The sequence below is a fragment of the Xiphophorus maculatus genome, chromosome 7 (assembly GCF_002775205.1).
Source record: "Xiphophorus maculatus strain JP 163 A chromosome 7, X_maculatus-5.0-male, whole genome shotgun sequence".
NCBI lineage: Eukaryota > Metazoa > Chordata > Actinopteri > Cyprinodontiformes > Poeciliidae > Xiphophorus > Xiphophorus maculatus.
This window is the reverse complement of record NC_036449.1, coordinates 1,324,950-1,344,328: the sequence shown is the minus strand read 5'-3', so window position 1 is coordinate 1,344,328 and position 19,379 is coordinate 1,324,950. Positions and strand designations below refer to the sequence as shown.

The 19,379-nt window shown below is 37.9% G+C and overlaps 1 protein-coding gene across 2 annotated transcripts in view; it reads right to left on the bottom strand.

Annotated features, from left to right (window-relative positions):
* Window positions 1–19,379, bottom strand: part of LOC102224173 (contactin-associated protein-like 5) — a 200,423-nt gene that overhangs the window by 56,175 nt on the left and 124,869 nt on the right. For both annotated transcript variants that reach the window (XM_023336600.1, XM_023336601.1), the window contains exons 13-15: window positions 16,531–16,731; window positions 5,366–5,522; window positions 1,498–1,625 (exon numbers count right to left, since the gene is read on the bottom strand). In XM_023336600.1, the coding sequence (XP_023192368.1) occupies window positions 1,498–1,625; window positions 5,366–5,522; window positions 16,531–16,731 (486 nt within the window). The remainder of the gene's footprint in view (window positions 1–1,497; window positions 1,626–5,365; window positions 5,523–16,530; window positions 16,732–19,379) is intronic.

Sequence of the window (19,379 nt, the reverse complement as noted above, 5' to 3'; positions counted from 1 at the left end):
CAATATGTGTTCAGTTCTTGTTTTTATTCACTCCATTTGTGTGCTGTATTATTATTCTTGTAAACAAACCAAGTTAAATAAATGATTAAATGATTGTAACTTGTAATGCTGATGGCAGAAGTGGATAAAGTACTCACAATGACTACTCAAGTAAGAGCAGCACTAACATTTTTACTCAGAAAAAAAGTAAAACATAGTCATCTAAAAAATACTTCACAGTAAAACAGTACAAACTTCTCCCTTGAGCCGTGTTCAGCCAAAGAAAAGACTTCTTTATCGTTTGGTTCCATCAGCGCTCACTGAGCAAATGACTTTACATCTCAAACTTCTAAAAGAACAAGTCCTGATCAGCTGATTAAATATGTTCAGGTGATCCTGTGCATATTATTTATATGCAAGATGTTCTATTTTCAAATGATACTTAATGGAAAATATATTTAAAAAAAACCTGTTTGTGAATTTTTTTTATTTTTATTGCAAAGACGAGTGTTTTTCCAAACCTCGATTTAGATGCCAGCAGCATGTTCTGAGTGCTTGAGTAGAAGGCAACTGCTTCTCCTGCTGCCTTCTATGTAAACACTTCGCATTGTTGTGTCCTGGATGACTGAGAATCCACACCAGCATTTTATTAAAACTGTGACAGGATAATGTTTACCCCTGTTTTCCATCAGCTCATTTTTAGAGTGTTTTAGAAATGAGAAGACCAGCTGTCGAAGGTTTACAAGTAAAATGTTTTCAGGATTTAAGCAGCTGAACAGTTTGTGGTATTTTATTTTTTCCATAATGCTCCAGATGTTTTCCCTGAGTGACAGATGTGAAATGCAGGCAGGCCAGTTTTTAAGACACAGCCATGCTGTTGTAATCCGTGGAAAATGTGGTTTGTGTTTTGGACATAACAAGACACTTCATACTTTTTCCAGTTTGCTGCATATGCTACTCATATATCCTTCCATATTAGCAAAACCTACACAGACCTGACTTTGTAGCGTAACTTCCTGTTCAGTGAACTGTGTTCACTGAAAACTATCTAGCGTTATGTTCTTGAACTAGGAGATTTTTAATCCTTGGTTTTAAAGCAGTGGTGAGACACAGAATTAAGAGTGTGCTAAGCCCTTCATGACCTGCATAACCCATGAAAGGACATGATTGGATAACAGTGCACTTAGAAAACCTGCTTCAGTGTCAAGATACTCAACATTAAAATTGTGATTTTATATATATATATAAAATCTAACAACAGACACAGGAGTATACCGTCTGAATGTACATGTATTCAGACGGTATATAAATATATATATATCAGAAGGGATTCAGACGGTATATTCCTCTGTCTGTTGTTAGATTTGTTAGAACGGCAGAAGGACTCTTAACTCTTTATCCACTGACAAACACAAAAGCACGAGTCTGAGACGCGGTCTGAACATTGTTTGTCTCAAATCTGTCTCCATCTGCAACCAAATCTGGCACGGCAGCTGCAGCGCTGAGGTGGTCACCTACTGTCTCCATAACAACGCAGAGAGCCGACATGGTAGACAGCCTGCGATCCAGTCCTGTTGGTGTCTCCGATCACAATCTGACTCACTGGAAGGTGGTCTTTGTAGGAGAGGATGCCTGTGTCATTAGTCCTGAGACAGACAGGGAAACAGAAGAAATATTAGCTCAACAATGTCTTCAGACACTGTCAACTGTTTTCAACAGTCATAGAATGTACAGTCTATAGTTAAAGAAATGAATCTTTCATAATGTAAACAAGTGCCAGTGAAAATATGAGCACTAGGGAATCAGGGAGGCTTTGGAGAGGATTACCCTGCTGTAAACAACAGCTCCAACCGCCCAGCACCTTAAATTAACCTTTCATTCCAATCAACACAGAAATAATTATTCACTTCCATTCCTTCATAACATAATGAATGTAATTCATAAATGTAATGCATTATATCTGACTTGTGCTGCAATTAATTATTTTAAAGGAAACGCTGTCAAATGAAAATGTTAATGAATTTTCTCATATCAAAAGACTAAATGAGCTGCTATGAGTGAATAGAGGATTCAACCCAAATGCAGCATGACACGGGTACCTTTCCAGAAAGAAAATGCAAATGTTCAGTGGCTGTGGGGAAACATGGCTGCTTTTACTGTGATATTTGTTGAGCAAGTCAGCATTTAAATGCCTAATTAGCCAAATGGTGAAAGTTTCACTGATGCAATATATTTTTTCTGGGCAGCAGTTCATGACCACACCACAGACAGAAAGAGAGCGCGAGATTTATCTTTCCACTCTTTCATTTTTGTGCTTTATGTTTGCTAATTTGCTTTTTGGTACTGCTACCAAGCTCAGACTGTGGAACATTATGAAATGCTTCATCCGGATGTTCATTTTGATTACTAGAACAACATCACATATCCAAAAGAGTCAATATGGAGGTCATTATTAAGGTCATATTTATTATTTTGAGAATCTATACTGTGATTCAGTGCAGTTCCGTTCACTTAAGATATACAAAAGATGTAATTTCAACACACTTTACAAGACAAACAGATTAAATTTATATCGCGATGAATTGGCTATAGAAATATATAATCATGTAAATCTAAGAACGATATGATAAAAAATATTCTGTCCTATCTACTTAAAAAATGAAGGCAACTATTTGCATAATTAATTTATGTTTATCAAGCAAGACTGTTCTTTGTTTAAGGTACTTATTTCATTACATGAAAAAGAAAATTCAAGTAAAGTGAATTTAATTTTGTCAAGTAGATTAAGCAAAACTGAACTTTGTATGAATTATTAGACTTTTTAATAATTCATACACATAATACACGCAATAATTCACAGTGTATTTTACATTTACAGTGTAAATGTAAAATGTAATATTTTACATTTACACTGTAAAATGTTATTAACCAACACCCAAAGCCTTTTTTTAAAGTAAACTACTCGAATAAAATACTTTATTGAAACAGTTCCTGACTCCTGTTTTTTGTTGCTCAAACTTTGACAGAAAACATGGATAGTTTGTTCACTTTTTAGTAGAACAAACACAATCATATGCAAGGCTGCACCATCAAGCAGCGGATGGTCATGAAAATGAGCATACCACTCTCTCATGGCGCGGTTTCATGTAAGCAATAGTAAATGCTTAAACTAGCTAATAAGTGCTCTACTGCTCTGAAAGTAGCCTGATTCTGGTTGCCCTCTGATGATAGAGGTCAGAGGTCAACTAGTCGTCAGAGGGCTGGTTGATTTGACCTTTTGACCAATGTCTTCAAAGCCAAAGCACCACAAACAAAACATGTTGCTGCACAAACCTGCACAAATGTAGTCGAGTTGATTGGCACCAATTTTGTCTGATTTGAAGAAGGTTGGGAGGGTGGTTGACCTTTCATGACCTCTAGAAACATTTCTTAATATTTTTAAAATGATAGTGACACAAAGGAAAAACAAAATTGCTGCACAAACCAGCACAAACGTAGAACAAACGTTTGATACCAATTTTGTCTGATTTGAAGAAGGTGGGGGTGCCACCTTCACTCAGGTAAAGTTAATATATGTCTATTTAATCATTTGTGCTTGTTATTGTATTTATTGTTATTGACTTTGTAGTACTGTTTTGTCCTTGTTGTACTGCAGCTATGTGACTTCTTCTAAGACAAATTTCTCCCATGGGAGACAAATAAATGATCTTGCCTTATCATGGACTTTCTTGGACTGTCCAGCTAGACATTGGTCCCAAAACAGAAGACCCAGTCAACCTGTCCTTGGCTACAGCAGGTGGAGTGAAGGTTCCTACTCTCTCACTGTCCTGTCAGACCTGCAGCTCATGAGAGACCTACAGGAACGGGAAGCTTTTTGCCAAGAAGAGTTTTCCCATCCCCAAAAATAAACTCTCCAACAACTTCCTCACAACACTTTAGTATGGAAGTTAGAGTGGGCATTACTCGATGTTAAACTTTACGTTGTGTACACTCTTGACAAGGATCATCTTGGTGTGATCAGGTTTCATTCTTGTTATTTGATTATAAACAGTATTATTTTATTAGAAATGACTCCCCACAACAACTAACCATGAGTAAAGGAAAAGGCATCAGAATAATGAAAAATAAAATAAAATAAAATAATTCTGCCAGGATATGTGATTATTAGCACATCTGTAAATATATTCCAATCGTACACACAGGCAATTACAATATAATACAGTCAAGCAGAGCTGATCATATAAAGCAATATGTAAGGGAGGATGTGTGTAATGTAGCCCAGCTGTTTGCATCCAATGATTAACAGCAAACTTTTCCTGAGCCAGCATGGACATCCTTCAATGCTGCAACACCAGACTGGTTTTCACTGTAGCAGCTGCTCAGTTTCTTCTGTTAGCGACTCTCTGTTTTTATCTTGTCCCAGTCTATTCTGCTATGGCTGGCATAGTTTTTAGATCAGCCAAATAGCTATCATGATGCTTTATTTGAAATGTGGTTCAGGATAATGTCAACAACCTGGGATACCACTGAACAGGAAAAGATGACATTCTTTGCTTTTTAGGGATTTTTTCTGAGCTGTTTGAAAATGTCATGGTATTAAGAAAAGCTGGTAGGTCTAAAGAAACAGCCAAATAAACACATTTCCAAACAAAACTGTGCTAACTTACTGGTCAGCTTAAAACTGAAAAAAAAAAAATAAATAAATAAAAAAAGTAATTAAACAAGAAGAAAACTCAGACCAAAGATGCTGTATTAGAGAGGCTGTTGTCAAATTGCTGTGTTAAATATAATGGACCATGACATAAAATATGAGTTTATTATCATGTTTAGAATGAGAATCATATATTAATAATTATGGAAGTTAATAAATAAATTCATTAAGAATCTGATAAATAGGTAATGAGCCACATCAGTGAAAGATGCTGTTCACAAAGCCTCCTTTCTCTGCTCCAATTTATTTACATAAATCCCAGTTATCAGAAATGTATGAACATAACAGTGCTGCAGCCAGAAGCCACTGGGAGACACAGTTCTGTTCCTTCATAAAGAATAGTCTAGTGTTACCATGTTAAACATGACAAAGAGACACTGCAGCTTTTTCCCTGTCACTTAGTGAATTCTCCCAGCTTTGATCATGGTGGCCGTTTACACACAGCCATACTGTTTTATTCAGTCAGGATAACTTGCAAGAGAAACAAGACTGGAGCCATGGATTGTAAACAAGACAGTCGTCACACGTTTCCTTTCTGAGAGGGTGAGACCTGCTTTTATGAAATATTTTTTCAAAACGTGTCTGACATGAGAGAATAAAATAATAAATTTAATTTTAAATCAAAATAAAATAGAAAAGACTTTATTCTGCAAATATTAAATGTAGTGTGCATACCATGTGTCTGTGTCAGCGTCACAGTTGCAGAAGTAATTCATGTCCATGCAGTTCTCCTCCAGGCTGCAGGAGCACTGCTGCACTCCAGGCAGGAAGCCCCCCCAGTAACTCCTTTTGTCTCCTTGGCGATCCAGCCACCAGGACAGCGGGCTTCCATCTGCAGCACAAACACAGCCAAAGAAATGTTTGAGGTTGTCACAAAAAAAATCACACATTTCCAAGAAAATAGAGTGGTTAATTTAAACGTTCAATAATGGTTTAGTTCTGAAAACCATTAATACTTTCTTTTGCTGCAATTAATGCTATGATTATCATACGAAAGAAGATTAGGGTCACAGAGGAAAAAGAAGAATTCTCATTTTAATTTCAGAATTTTGACTGTTTTTCTTATAATTTTGACATTTCTTATAATTCAGAATTCTGACTTTATAGCCGATGGGCACCAGGGAGGAACCAGACTCAATGTCCAATATGCTAGTTGTGCAGGAGAACAACAAACATTCTGGAGGAATAATAACAACATTTTAAAAAAAGTTGCATATTTGGTGACATAGGTCACAACATTTATCTGCTCTTAACATTAACTTAGAAACATCAGCGATCCTAAAACCTCTTCTTTGGCTTTTAAAATGATGTAACTATCTTTGGTTTTTAACCTCAATACATCTTTGCTAATATGTCTGCAAAAAGAGCCTGCTTCATGTTGTTTCGATTAAACAGTCAACATTCTTTAATATTGATTAAACTATCAACATTGTTTAATTGAAATACACACAGTTCCTATAAACATATTCACTCCCTTGGATGCTTCACCCTTTCACTCATTTTACAAATTAATCATGATTAACAAAATTAGGACCAAAAAACTGCCAAAATATTAATGTCGGAGTGAAACCTGATTTCTACTAAATAATGACAATTAAATTAAAATATGTAACATAATCAAGTAACTGCATAATTATTCACCCACTTCCAGTCACCATTAAGTATTTACCCCTCTGGCTCTATCACAGCAGGCAGTCGGTGTGAACTGGTCTCCGTCAGGTTGCACTTTTCCTCCATTCTTTCTGCTAAACTCTTCCAGCTGTGAACAGAACTGTTCAACTCCAGACACAAATTCTTTTTCAGACTGAAGTCTTAGCCACTCTGGAACCTTCATTTTGTTATCCTCACACCATCTCTGTGTAGCTTCAGATGCATGCTTCAGGTCGTTGTCTTGCTGAAAAATGAAAGTTCTCTGACGTCGTGCTTCTTTGGCTGATGAACATTAAATGTTCTCCAGGATTTCTCTATATTGCTGCTTTACAAGCCTTCCAGGGCCAGTTTCAGAGAAGCATCCCCACAGACTAATACTGCCACCACCAAGGTTCACAGTCATGGTGTGTTTGTGGTGATGTGAAGTCAGAGGTGATATATGTGTCCACCACATATCACCTCTTATCTGATGGCCCAGAAGCTCCATTTTGCTCTCATCAAACCAAAGAACTTTCTTCCACTTGACCATGGAGTCTCTAGTTGAGTCTTGATCTGAGTTCTCTTCAGCAATCGTTTTCTCCCATAAAGTTCTGACTGGTGAAGAACCAGCAGTTGTTGTCTGAAAAGTTTCTCCATCTCAACTGTTGAAGCTTGTAGCTCCTTCAGCGTAGCCATGGTAACCTGGTGTCCTGTCTTTTCAGTCAGTCAGGTTGTGAGGACGACCTGATCTTATCAAATTTACACATGGACCAGATTCCTTCCATTTCTTGATGATGATTCAACTGAACTCTAGAGAATTTCAGGTTCTTAACGTCCTCTGGAGACTTTTTAGTCTCCATTTCCTGACTAGTACTTTTTTAATAACCTTTTCTATGATTGCTTGTACTTTAGTCTTTATACTGTAATGATACCCGGGAGTACTTATGAAACAGTGAGTATACCTTCCAGAACCATATATCCATCCATCCATCCATCCATCCATCCATCCATCCATCCATCCATCCATCCATCCATCCATCCATCCATCCATCCATCCATTTTCTTCCGCTTATCCGGGGTCAGGTCGCGGGGGTAGCAGCTTCAGAAGGGAGGCCCACACTTCCTTCTCCCCGGCCACTTCTTCTAGCTCTTCCGGGGGAATCCCTAGGCGTTCCCAGGCCAGCCGAGAGACATAGTCCCTCCAGCGTGTCCTGGGTCTTCCTCGGGGCCTCCTCCCGGTGGGACGTGCCCGGAACACCTCACCAGGGAGGCGTCCAGGAGGCATCCTGACCAGATGCCCGAGCCACCTCAACTGGCTCCTCTCGATGTGAAGGAGCAGCGGCTCTACTCTGAGTCCCTCCCGGATGACTGAGCTTCTCACCCTATCTCTCAGGGAGAGCCCAGCCACCCTACGGAGAAAACCCATTTCGGCCGCTTTTATCCGCGATCTCGTTCTTTCGGTCATGACCAAAAGCTCATGACCATAGATGAGGGTGGGAACGTAGATCGACCGGTAAATCGAGAGCTTCGCTTTATGGCTCAGCTCTCTCTTCACCATGACGGACCGGTACAGCGCCTGCTTGACAGCAGACGCTGCGCCAATCCGCCTGTCGATCTCCCGCTCCCTTCTTCCCCCATTCGTGAACAAGGTCCCGAGATACTTGAACTCCTCCACCTGGGGTAGGACACCCCCCCTGACCCGGAGAAGGCACTCTACCCTTTTCCGGCTCAATACCATGGCCTCGGATTTGGAGGCACTGATCCCCATCCCGGCCGCTTCACACTCGGCTGCGAACTGCTCCAGCGAGAGCTGCAGATCATGACCTGATGAGGCCAGTAGGACCACATCGTCTGCAAAAAGCAGAGATGAGATCCTAAGGCCACCAAATCGAATCCCCTCAACACCTTGGCTGCGCCTAGAAATTCTGTCCATGAAAGTGATGAACAGAATCGGTGACAAAGGGCAGCCCTGGCGGAGTCCAACTCTAACCGGAAATGAGCCCGACTTACTGCCGGCAATGCGGACCAGACTCTGACACCGGTCATACAGGGACCTGACAGCCTGTATCAAAGGGCCCGGTACCCCATACTCCCGGAGAACCCCCCACAGGGCTCCCCGAGGGACACGGTCGAACGCCTTCTACAAGTCCACAAAACACATGTAGACTGGTTGGGCGAACTCCCATGCACCCTCCAGGACCCTACCAAGGGTGTAGAGCTGGTCCAGTGTTCCACGACCAGAACGAAAACCACACTGCTCTTCCTGAATCCGAGGTTTGACTATCCGACGGACCCTCCTCTCCAGGACCCCTGAATAGACCTTGCCAGGGAGGCTTAAGAGCGTGACCCCTCTATAATTAGAGCACACCCTCCATATGTCTTTGTAACATTTTCTATATTAAGCACTATGAACTGCCTTGTTGCTGAAAATGTGCTATATAAATAAGATTACCTTACTTTACCTTACCTACCTTAATTTTTATTTTACTCAATATTACAATCACTGTAGACACATTCATTGCATTGCTGGACTTCTGTTGAAGGTAAACATTTATCTAATCACTTATTTCATGCTACATAGTTTTATTTAATTGTCATAATTTTTCTAGAAACTTGTTTTCACTTGGACATTAATGGATTTGTTAAAAAAGCTAATTTTGTTTGTCATGATCTGTAAGAACAATAAAGGGTAAAAATCCAAGGAAGTGAACACTTTTTATAGGTGTTTTATCGAGAGAAATATAGACATGGTTAGTGTTAAAAAATATTGTTACAGTGTTATTTAAATGTAGGCAGACAACCTGTCTACTTTTAAGACTATGCTTATCCCTTGTGTTGTCTTGCAGGTCAAAAGTGAAGCAATACCATTTTTAGCTGCAGAACAAATACCTTAAACTAACTTTTTCCAACTTAAAATTTTATGACTTTTTCTAAATTAACCCCATCATTAGAAAAAGTGATACTTTATTTTTGTTTATGTTTCCATGTGGGCTGTACACCACTAGTGTACAAAGACTGTCTTATGGGTCTTTTTTGACCCTTGAATTATAAAATCATTTAAATACCAGAAAACAGGTCAAAGGTCACACACAAACTCTCTCTAATACATACACACCTATACACCCACTAAAAAGTGCATTCTAAACTAAAAAGTGTACTCTCAAAAGTGTATTTGGGTTGTAATTCATGTTATAGACTTATTTACATTAATCTCAATTCCTTTGCTTTAGTTATGACAGCTTACATTCATGTGTTCAATTAACTTAAAATTAATTAAATCTTTAACTTAAAGGAACTTTTTACTTTGACTTTTCTTGAAACAATATAGCTCAAGGCCGCATTTGTATCCTACGTTATGACGCAGGCCTCACCAGGGACAGAGCCTGTATCAACCAAGGTGCTGTGGTGGTGCAGGGGACCTTAGTCTTTGATGTGGCCATCGCTGGTTCAATTCCCACCATGATAACCTTAGTTGCATGTTTTCCCTCTCTTTCATTACCCACTTTCCATTCTGATTTCTCTCAAATAAAGGCTGACTGAGTTAATGAAATAAAAACTTTTGAAAGATAGATCCTTTATTAGTTTACTTCTTTATCTGAAGTAAATTAATGAATTGAGTAAGACTGACTTAAATTTGTCATTTTAAACACACTTAATGAATTTAGTTAAATAAAACCGAAATATATTGAGTTGGATAAACTTTTAAATAAATTCTCTTTTCTGTAAAGTGCCTGGAGACAATATTGGTGGGGAACTGGTGCTAAATAAATTAACTCAACTGAAGTGAATTTATATCAAAACTCTTTGTGGGCTGTTTTGTAAATGTCAATAGAAAAGGAAAGTTCCACTAGATGATAGAACATGTAAAGTCTGATAGATCGTATAGATGTGTTTTTCTAAATTCTAAAAAAATAATAAAACTGGAACAATCTTTATTTTTTATGTTTTTGAGTTTAAAAAATTTCTTCAAACCTGCCTTTTACTGTAATTTCTACATAGAGATGTTACTTTTAAATCCAGTCTAACAAAACCACATGTAAGTTTTGACTCAAACTTTATGGTAAATGCTAGTTTACCATAAGAAACACATAAGATTTCTTAAATCTAATCTGTTAGTTTTATGAGTGTCTCCATCAGTGATCTGGTTCATCTTGGGCATGTCGCATTTTGTCATTTAGGGACAAAAAGATCTTAAATACAAACTTCTCTTTTACCTATACAACAGTGTTAACACACACACAGCATGAATCTACATAAAATGACAAACATTTCTCAGGAGATATGAGAAACTGAACTACCTTTCTATGATTTTATCTATTAACCAAATGAGCCATTTCCCTCAACTCTCAGCCAATTGACAGTAAAGCTTCACCTGTGCTATTAAATTATAACTTATCACGCTTACTTGTGTGTTACGGGGTTCAGCTTCAATCATCCATCACACAATGTGACCCTGCATTTCAAAGAGGCCAGCCAGCAGAGAGAGGCCCATTAAGCTGCATGTCACAATACATAACCAGGTGTCACCCGCTGCAGTGCCCACCTCCTGCAGATATTACAGCTCCATTAAGCAAAGCTTTGTGTAGGGATGCACACGTCATGGAAGAGTCAGAGGCTCCAAATAATTTTCTATGTCTCTTTGAGTTGCTTTTTAAGGTCTATATTAGAAGCAAAGTAGAGACTCAAATCTAGAGCTACCGCAGTAACTCTGATTAACCAGCAGCATTTGCATCACAAAACCCCCAACCCCCAACCCCTGCCTTTGCAAACACATGTCCTTCTGTTTGCTTCCAAACAAAATTCAAACCCCGGACAGATCTGCAAATAAGAAAAGGCAACAATCAATAGTTCCTGTAGGGCAGGTCGACCTCTTGCTCAAATTGGCTCATATTGACACAGCTTATTCTCATCAAGAAGGCAAATGCATCTTCCTGTTTCACTGATGCATGATGCCTCACAGGCAGCATCAACATTCAGCACAACCACAGCACCAACAAGGTGAGAATACACAGCACAAGAGAGGCTCTTATTCTGGAAAGCCAATGACAAACAAAACATTGCATTCTTCTTCATTTCACCTGGACCAGAATCTTAGCTGCTTGAAAATGGCAATACACTCAAAACATGGGCATGTTCAGAGACCTGCAGAAGAAATAGATTATTTCAGAAATATGTACTAGAGGCACTGCTGGATGGTGAGACTAACGTCACCCTCCTGCTGCGTGACCCCATTTTCTGCAGAGATGCTGTAACTACTACAAGCAGCTTTCTAAACACGCTTACTTCATTCACCCCAGACATCAGACAATGCACCAACAAAACAAACTTTTACAATTCAGTCAATTCAATTAGTAAAAAAAAAATACCTCAATTTTCTTTAAGATTCTTTAAGTTTATAGGTCAAGAGATACTTTAAAATATTCAATTTCACCAAATTTTTAAAATGAACTCATTTCACCAAATTAATTAAATTGTAACTAATTATTAAGATGATGTATTAAAATTATTTATTTTAAACTTTTAGGAGAGATTATAACTACACTGAATTACACAATTCTGGACATATCTGCTTCCAAGAGAAATTATAGACTGACTTCAGTTTGTTTGATTTCACAAATTCTACCTTGGCTGTTTATTGCCAGACATGTAATTCAAGAAATCTCTTAAATAAAACCTTTGTGACAACATGAAGCAGGTTACAACAGAACACCATCTAAAGCAAAATGCAAAAAAAAGTAACGCAAAGAAGAGGGAAGAATAGAAAAAGTCCAAGATAAAGGTATGTCTCTTGGTAATTTAAGGTTTATCAAAATGATTTGTAGAGCTGCTTAAATAAAAACGTAGGTTGATAGTGACCTTGAACGGTCCAGTTCAACAGCCAAACATTTAGGCTATGGTCTTTGTGTGAAATTGAGTTTTAACTTTAAATGAGTTGATTCTCGTGGTTAGCCCTAAATATTTCTGAGGTTTTTGTGGCTTCAAGACAGGGTGTGTGATAACAATAATTGAAACTTCTCAATGTTTGACATTGTCTAGCAAAAATGTTTTTACATCAGGTCACATGTCTACTGCATTAATAAATGAATGAACTACTCTAAGCTGTAGTTGGCAGTATGCTGTTTGCTGCTGAGCATAATCATTTATGTGGCTAAAACAAAGACATAACTTATAAGCTACATAACTTGTACCTTAGAAGTTATTTGAAACTTCTCATGTTAAAATTATTTGAAGGCACAGAATCAGCCCAGTGCTGGTTCACATTCTCAGGTAAGAAAGACTCACCTAGTATAAATGTAATTGTAAGCTATTGAAATTACACCTAAGAGAAATGAATTTAATTAAAGTATGTCATGAATATGTATTACATCTTAAGTCCAGAGCATACATTTTTTTTGTTACATTTCCTACCACTAGATGATACATGCAGATAGAACAGAATGTAAACAGCACTATCAGAGATGCAGTGAATTCATACCAGGCCTGCGACTGATCTAATTGTCTGACTGTTGATTGCAGCAATTCACTTTATTAGCTGAAATAGAGGGCCTCAAAAGCAAATTTTGCTTAGGTCCCCGCGAAGGTTTGGGCTGGCCCTGGGTAGGGGCCCTAACCCTATACTTCATGTAGTTGCCTTTCAGCTGAGGCCAGCAGAAGAGATGACACACTCAACATCAGAAATACAGAAGATCTGCAGCATTTTGCTTCAAACACTAAGCTTCCTGTTCTCTAATAGTCTATTCCGTCCCTTCTTGTAGGATAAATGATGACCTTAGTTATCAACTGAGAACTCCTTCATACCCCCAAATTCACTGATGAATTTGATATTATTAATTACTGTATTTTTTAAAATTAATTCAGATATTTTATAATTAATTATTAAAATTAATTAATACATTTTTAGAGTGTACCACTTGCCCAACTATGCAGCTAGCTGTGATCAGGGAATGTATCACCATAAGAAAACTATTCCTGGAAACGTGTGAAAACAACAAGCAACACAAGAAGGGGACACCAAGACAAGAAGCAATTATCCCTGTTAGCAATGGGCTTTTTTCTTGTTGTCATGATGAAAGCCAGTTACTTCTAAGCAAACACAGCTTATTGTAGCTCCTGCATAAGGACAAAGAGCAATGAGCTTAAAATGACTGATTTGAATGTAAATGACTTCGCTGAAGGTTTAAGAGAAGACTGGAATCAGGAAAGACATGCTCTACAGCTAAACTCCACAACCAGAGGTGAACTTCAGATGTTCTTGGCACACGCCTACATCTGCAATCCCACAGGGTTTTTTTGAACAGCTGCTGTTGTTGTCATTATCTTTTGAATTTGCATGAAAGGTGCCATTTTGTCAAGAAATTATTAGAACATGTTGCAGATTCTGCTTCTCATCAAAAGGGTGATTGTTTGTATCCAGACACTCAGAAAAGTTAGGAACAAAGGTTCACTTGACTTTATCCACAGTGGATATTCCACCACCAAAGAGAAGCATTAAAAATTCAGGCTATGTCTGAAAGTGTTCATGCAGCTGTAAAATAGGCTGTTTCAAATCTCTCTTTGATGTTCGATGCAATAATGAACTTGTTTATTTCCATACACATGGCACACAGGGACGGCAGAAACTGGGACTTCATGAATGTTTTATGATTTAAGAGAAAATGTTTAGATGTTTGGGAGCAAAGGTGCCGGCGCTGTTCCAGATGAATGAGTACAAAAAGACTGCAGCTAGCTTCTCAATATATTATTGAAATGTAACGAGAGGAGAGAACAAGCGTGTGGGAGGGCCTCTGAAAAGACAACAACTCCCAGCAGTGAACTACAGACTGTCTGAAAACTCAAAAAGCACAATAGCTGGAAAAAAGAGACATCGTTTTCACTCCGAAGTGATGTCGATGCTGACTTTGGCTCTGCATGTGGCACTCTTCTATCTCTGAATGAAATTCTTGGGTTCACCATTGCAAAGTAAGAAATGAGAGTCAGTAATGCAAAAGCAGAAAAAGAAACACATCGTTTGTCATGTTATTGGCAGATGAAAATGCTGCTTTTTTCTTTATGTTGTATATCAGCATAAAATGATATAAATGTGGAAGAGACTTACACTGGGTCTTCTGTTGGACCTGATCTGTTACATTGTTTCTTTGCCTTTTAGTTAGCTCCTTCTCTGGTTTAGGCTAAACCCTGGCAGGATCGTTTTCTTTGAGACATAGTCATAAGTTAAGTACTTAATGTAAATAATTTTCTTATGTAACTGAAAGTTGCAAAGAAAACATGAAAGGCCTTAGAATTCAACTGCTCTCAGTTTACAACCACAGATAGGAGAGCAGGGCCATAAACAGCACCCAAACAGCTACTCCATAAAAGCTCTACCATCAGTGGTGTTTGTGTGCAGGCGTGTGTGGGGGTGCGTGTGTGTAGGGGTGGGTGTGCAGGTGTGTGTGTGTGAAGGGGGTCAGGAGGCAGTAGTTAAAACCAGTCCCTGAGAGCTGCTATCCTGCAAATTTTAAATGCTCCAGTGCCATGACAAAGCAATTCCCCTTATAGATTTATTCTTCTTTTACTTTTGATTACTAAACACAATTTAATATCAGACAAAACTAACCTAAGCTTTTTTCAGAAGTACAGTATTGTACTGTATAATGTAAGTACTGTATAAAATACAGTTTTTAAATTGCAATTTTAGTCACATGGACAAGAAAGCTATCCAAACCAATCAACACCATGAGAAAACGTAATTGCCCTAAACAGAAGAGCTGCCAGACAAAAAACTAACATCAATTATTAATTTTACATCAGATATAACGGGATGTAGACATTCCAAAAAGATCAACTTTTGTCACAGAATATTCACAAAATATTTTCCAAAACTCTTCTGGATCATCAATATGTTTTTCATGAAGTGTAGTATTGGTCTTTGTCTTGTATTTGGTTGGCAGTGGTTTCTGACTGTGGAATTCATGCATAGAAGCCGTTTTTGTCCACTCTCTTAACAGAGGCAAGTTAGGCCAAACCCTAACTCAAGATGGCAATTAACTGTTCACACTTTTCCCTTAATACAATTGGAAACTTCATTTACTACTCAAAGGTTATCTTTGTCCGACATGAGCATTATGTTTAATAATGGGTTGCGCTGAAATTGGGTAGCTGGCTTTAGCCTTCAGTTAAGCTTCATCCAGAAGGCTAACTATTACTGAAGTCAGTTAAGAACAATGTTTTTTCTTTGTATTTTATGTATCTAAGCACAAGTACATCACTAACAGAGGTTGGACAAAATTTTGTTTAGATATTGTTTGGTACAGAGTTTCTGCAGCTACTAATACATTTTAATGTAATTACAGGTCGACTGGATTAGTTGGAAAGCCCAGATGTTCAGAATTGATGTTTTCACTGCTGTTGGCTCTTTTTGCCCATTTGAAACTTGGCAATTTTAACTGCTGAATTCAGTCAATAACAATGCATTGACCAAACAGGCAGTAAGAATAGATAAAGCTCTTTCCCTTTGTTCTTGGTTTTAAAAAATTATACATCAAATATAAAGTTCAAGTCTTGTCAAACCAAGTGATAACAGAACTTAGAATATTTTGTAAGTTCTGTTTCTAAAGTGATGTGGAACTTGAACAGAGAATGAAAATAGCTGGGGTCAACATGTTTCTGTACTGAAATGTGGTAAATAGATTTCTGTGAGGAGTCTGTATGTCCTCTGAATTTGCATGGGCGTTCTCCAGCTCCACTAAAGCACAAGCAGAACTTGCTCAATCAATTTCAGCACCTACACACACCCCCTGGATGTTGATGATTCTACATAATGTAACAGGGCTCCTTCCGTGAAATATTACATCCTGTCTGCTGAAACAACTGCTGAGGAAGAGTCTCCAGAGACTTGGCAAAGAGTTGAAATGGCAACCAAACTTCTATGTTTCCATATTAATTTAGCTGAATTGTTTGTGTAGCAAATTATTCTGGTGTCCCAACTTAACAACTAGTCTTTACAGGCGATGTTTAAATATTTGAATTGGCTAAAGTGTGTTTTCCGTCAGAAAAGTACACATATATCTCCCATACATAATTTATAATAATTATGTAATTTAAAACATGTATTAATTCTAAAATAATGAATTATTTTACAATTGTATTATTTTATGTAACTATATGATAATCACATATTGTAGATATGCAAAGATTTAAAGGTAAACAAATTGCTTTTGTAATTAACTCACCCTTTGTATTGAAGAGACGTGACTTCCTGCAGTTGTAAACTACTTCCTGTTGGCACTGTTCTGCTCCAGTCACAATGGCGCGAAGTTGGTCGGCTGATGCGTTGTAGCTGAACCTCATGATGTGAGGCTTCTGGGGAGAGGAGTTCTGAACTTTTACTGGAGCTGAGTTGTTGTGGGACAACACCGTCCATACTTTCTTTTCTGTAGGAAACATAGGAATCTTTCACCCTGAAGTAAACACACCCTTCTCAAAGTTGAAACCAAACATTTAAATGTAATGTAACAATGTATTTCTCATTGTTAGACCAGTCATTCTTAACCCTTAGGCCCCAGTCCACATTTCGCTTTTTAATTACACTAAATTGAAAACACAGAATCTGTCTCCTTCTCTCTGAACACAATGACAACTAAATATTCCTGTGCTGTTGAAACTTCCATAAAATTATTTGAAAGATAAACATAGTTCCTTCAGTCATCTGCAGAGTGCACCAAAGGATGAACCAGACTTATAGCAGTCCAATTCCTGATTTCTTTTCTGATTTCCTTTGATTGTTTCTTGCTGTCACACAAGGCAGCAGAGTGATGGTGCCTTAGAACACACTTCCTTTTATGCCTGAAATTAACTCAGATGTTGTGAACTAACCTATCAGAAGCTTACAACACAATAACATCATCATCTGGACTTTCCCAAATTGTTTAAAAGGATTCTCCCACTCATTGTTCTGACATTTAGCACACAGGCATAATGTCAGAACAAGAAGATTTAAACCTGACTTAAGTTCAGAGAGTGAGGAGTACAAGGTTTTGTGTACGTTTGCACAGTTTATATAAACACCTCATTTTATTTGTTTTCAAGTGAAAAAACCTGAATAAACATCTACCAAACTGTTAGCAACATGCAGCTGTTTTTCATTTTAACCTTTATCATTGTATCATTACATTTCTTTGGTTCAGTGTGTTGTAATTGCTGCAAAGTTTAGAATTTGGTGTCTGTGAAGTGTTGTGGCTGAGCTGTTAGTGTTGATGGTGACATTTCACAAATCTGTTGCTTTACGTCAATGAAAATCAAATGAATACTCGTTTCCAGGCAACAATCAGACCACCTTCTTTGTCCTCAATCTGCAAACATCTAATCCCCTGAACATAACCTTTAGAATAGAACCTGGACAGCAGACTTATTCCCTTTGACTTTCTGTGACTAAAGGGGTGTACATTTGGATGCAATAGAAAGTTTGTCTGATAAAAGCTGATAAGGATGGTGTCCTGTTCCCACAACAGATCACTTCATTATTTGGATTCAGTGTTTGCTCTGCTTTAGAGAAAATCCCTCTCCTCTCGCAATTATTCCCATCAGGTTGTATGGCTTATAGCTATTTACATGTATAATGGATTTCTTAATTGAGGTCAAGTTGAGGCATATCTGCTGTCGGCTGATTCTGACTCATAAGGAGAAGACTGAAAGCACAAAGTATATGATAACGCTCTTTCTGTGATGACATCATCAGTACATTAACCTTGTAAAGGACAAAGCAGCTGGGAAAGCTGTGACAGTCAAGTGATGAATAGTGTCACCAGAGTGTCAGAACTAGACACACTATTCTGTCCTATGTGTCCCACAGACCAGCGCTTCCCTGTCTGTCATCTGTCACAGCTCAGATGATGTCAGATGATGTTGGAAAAGTTTTCATATCCCTTAAAACTTCTCATAATTTTTGACAGTAGTAGCATAAACTTGGTGCTATGTTTTGCCATCATAATGTAGTGAACAATTGTAAGGTGGAAGAAACAACACATGGTTTTCAAGAATTTCACAGATAAAATTCTGAAAATTATTTGTATTTTGTCCCCCTTTAATATTATCTCCTTCAATTACTCCCAGTGAAACAATCTGCCTTCACAACTAACCAGTTTAGTAACTGGATTTCATGTTTTAATCAGAAGAGACAGCATCATGATAATGAAGGAAGACAGCAGACAGCTCAGAGAGAGGGCTGGGTAGAATTTTAAAACAGGTTTAGGCTAAAACAAAATATTTCAATATGCCAATCTTACAGACCTCTTCTCAACAAAGAGTATGCCAAACCTATAAATCTATCAAGCCATGACCGTCCATCTATACTGACAGACTGATCAAGATCAGTAATAACAGAAGCTGTCAAGAGTTTCGCAGACCGTCTTCAAATCAGACAAAATTGGTGTCAAACATTTGTGCTATGTTTTCACTTTGGCTTTGAAGATATTAATGGATTAATGGAATGGTTAAAGGTCAAAAGGTCAACCAGGCCCCCCACTTTTATGAGCAGGGGCTGGTTGACCTTTCATAACCTCTAGAAACATTTCTTTATATCTTTAAAATGATAGCGGCACAAACAAAAAATTTTGCTGCACAAACCGGGACAAACGTAGCACATATTGTCATATTGGTTTGACACCAATTTTGTTTGATTTGTAGAGGGGGGGGGGTCAACTTCACTCAGGTATTTCTTGGTTATTTTGAAGAACCACAAATCAGGTGGGAAAATGTTGAAATAGCAACTATTAGCTGCAAACCCCATACACTACAGTTAGGGCATTCCTGTAAAACTATGTTTTCGATACAAAGATTTAAGACTCCAGGTTCACTTTTATCTTCCTTTATCATTAGTGACTTTGCCAGAGATGATAATGTTCTTTCTCCATTCATTCTGACTGAGACAGCCATTTATTAAAGAGCAAAGGGCAAAAATGTCTGTCTGTAGATGTGCACCATCAGTTAAGGCCCAAATTATTCATAACCCTGAACATTTTTGACTATATTAATCTTATTCGTCTTTTAGGTTTTCAACATGTTTCTTCTTACTGGTATTTTT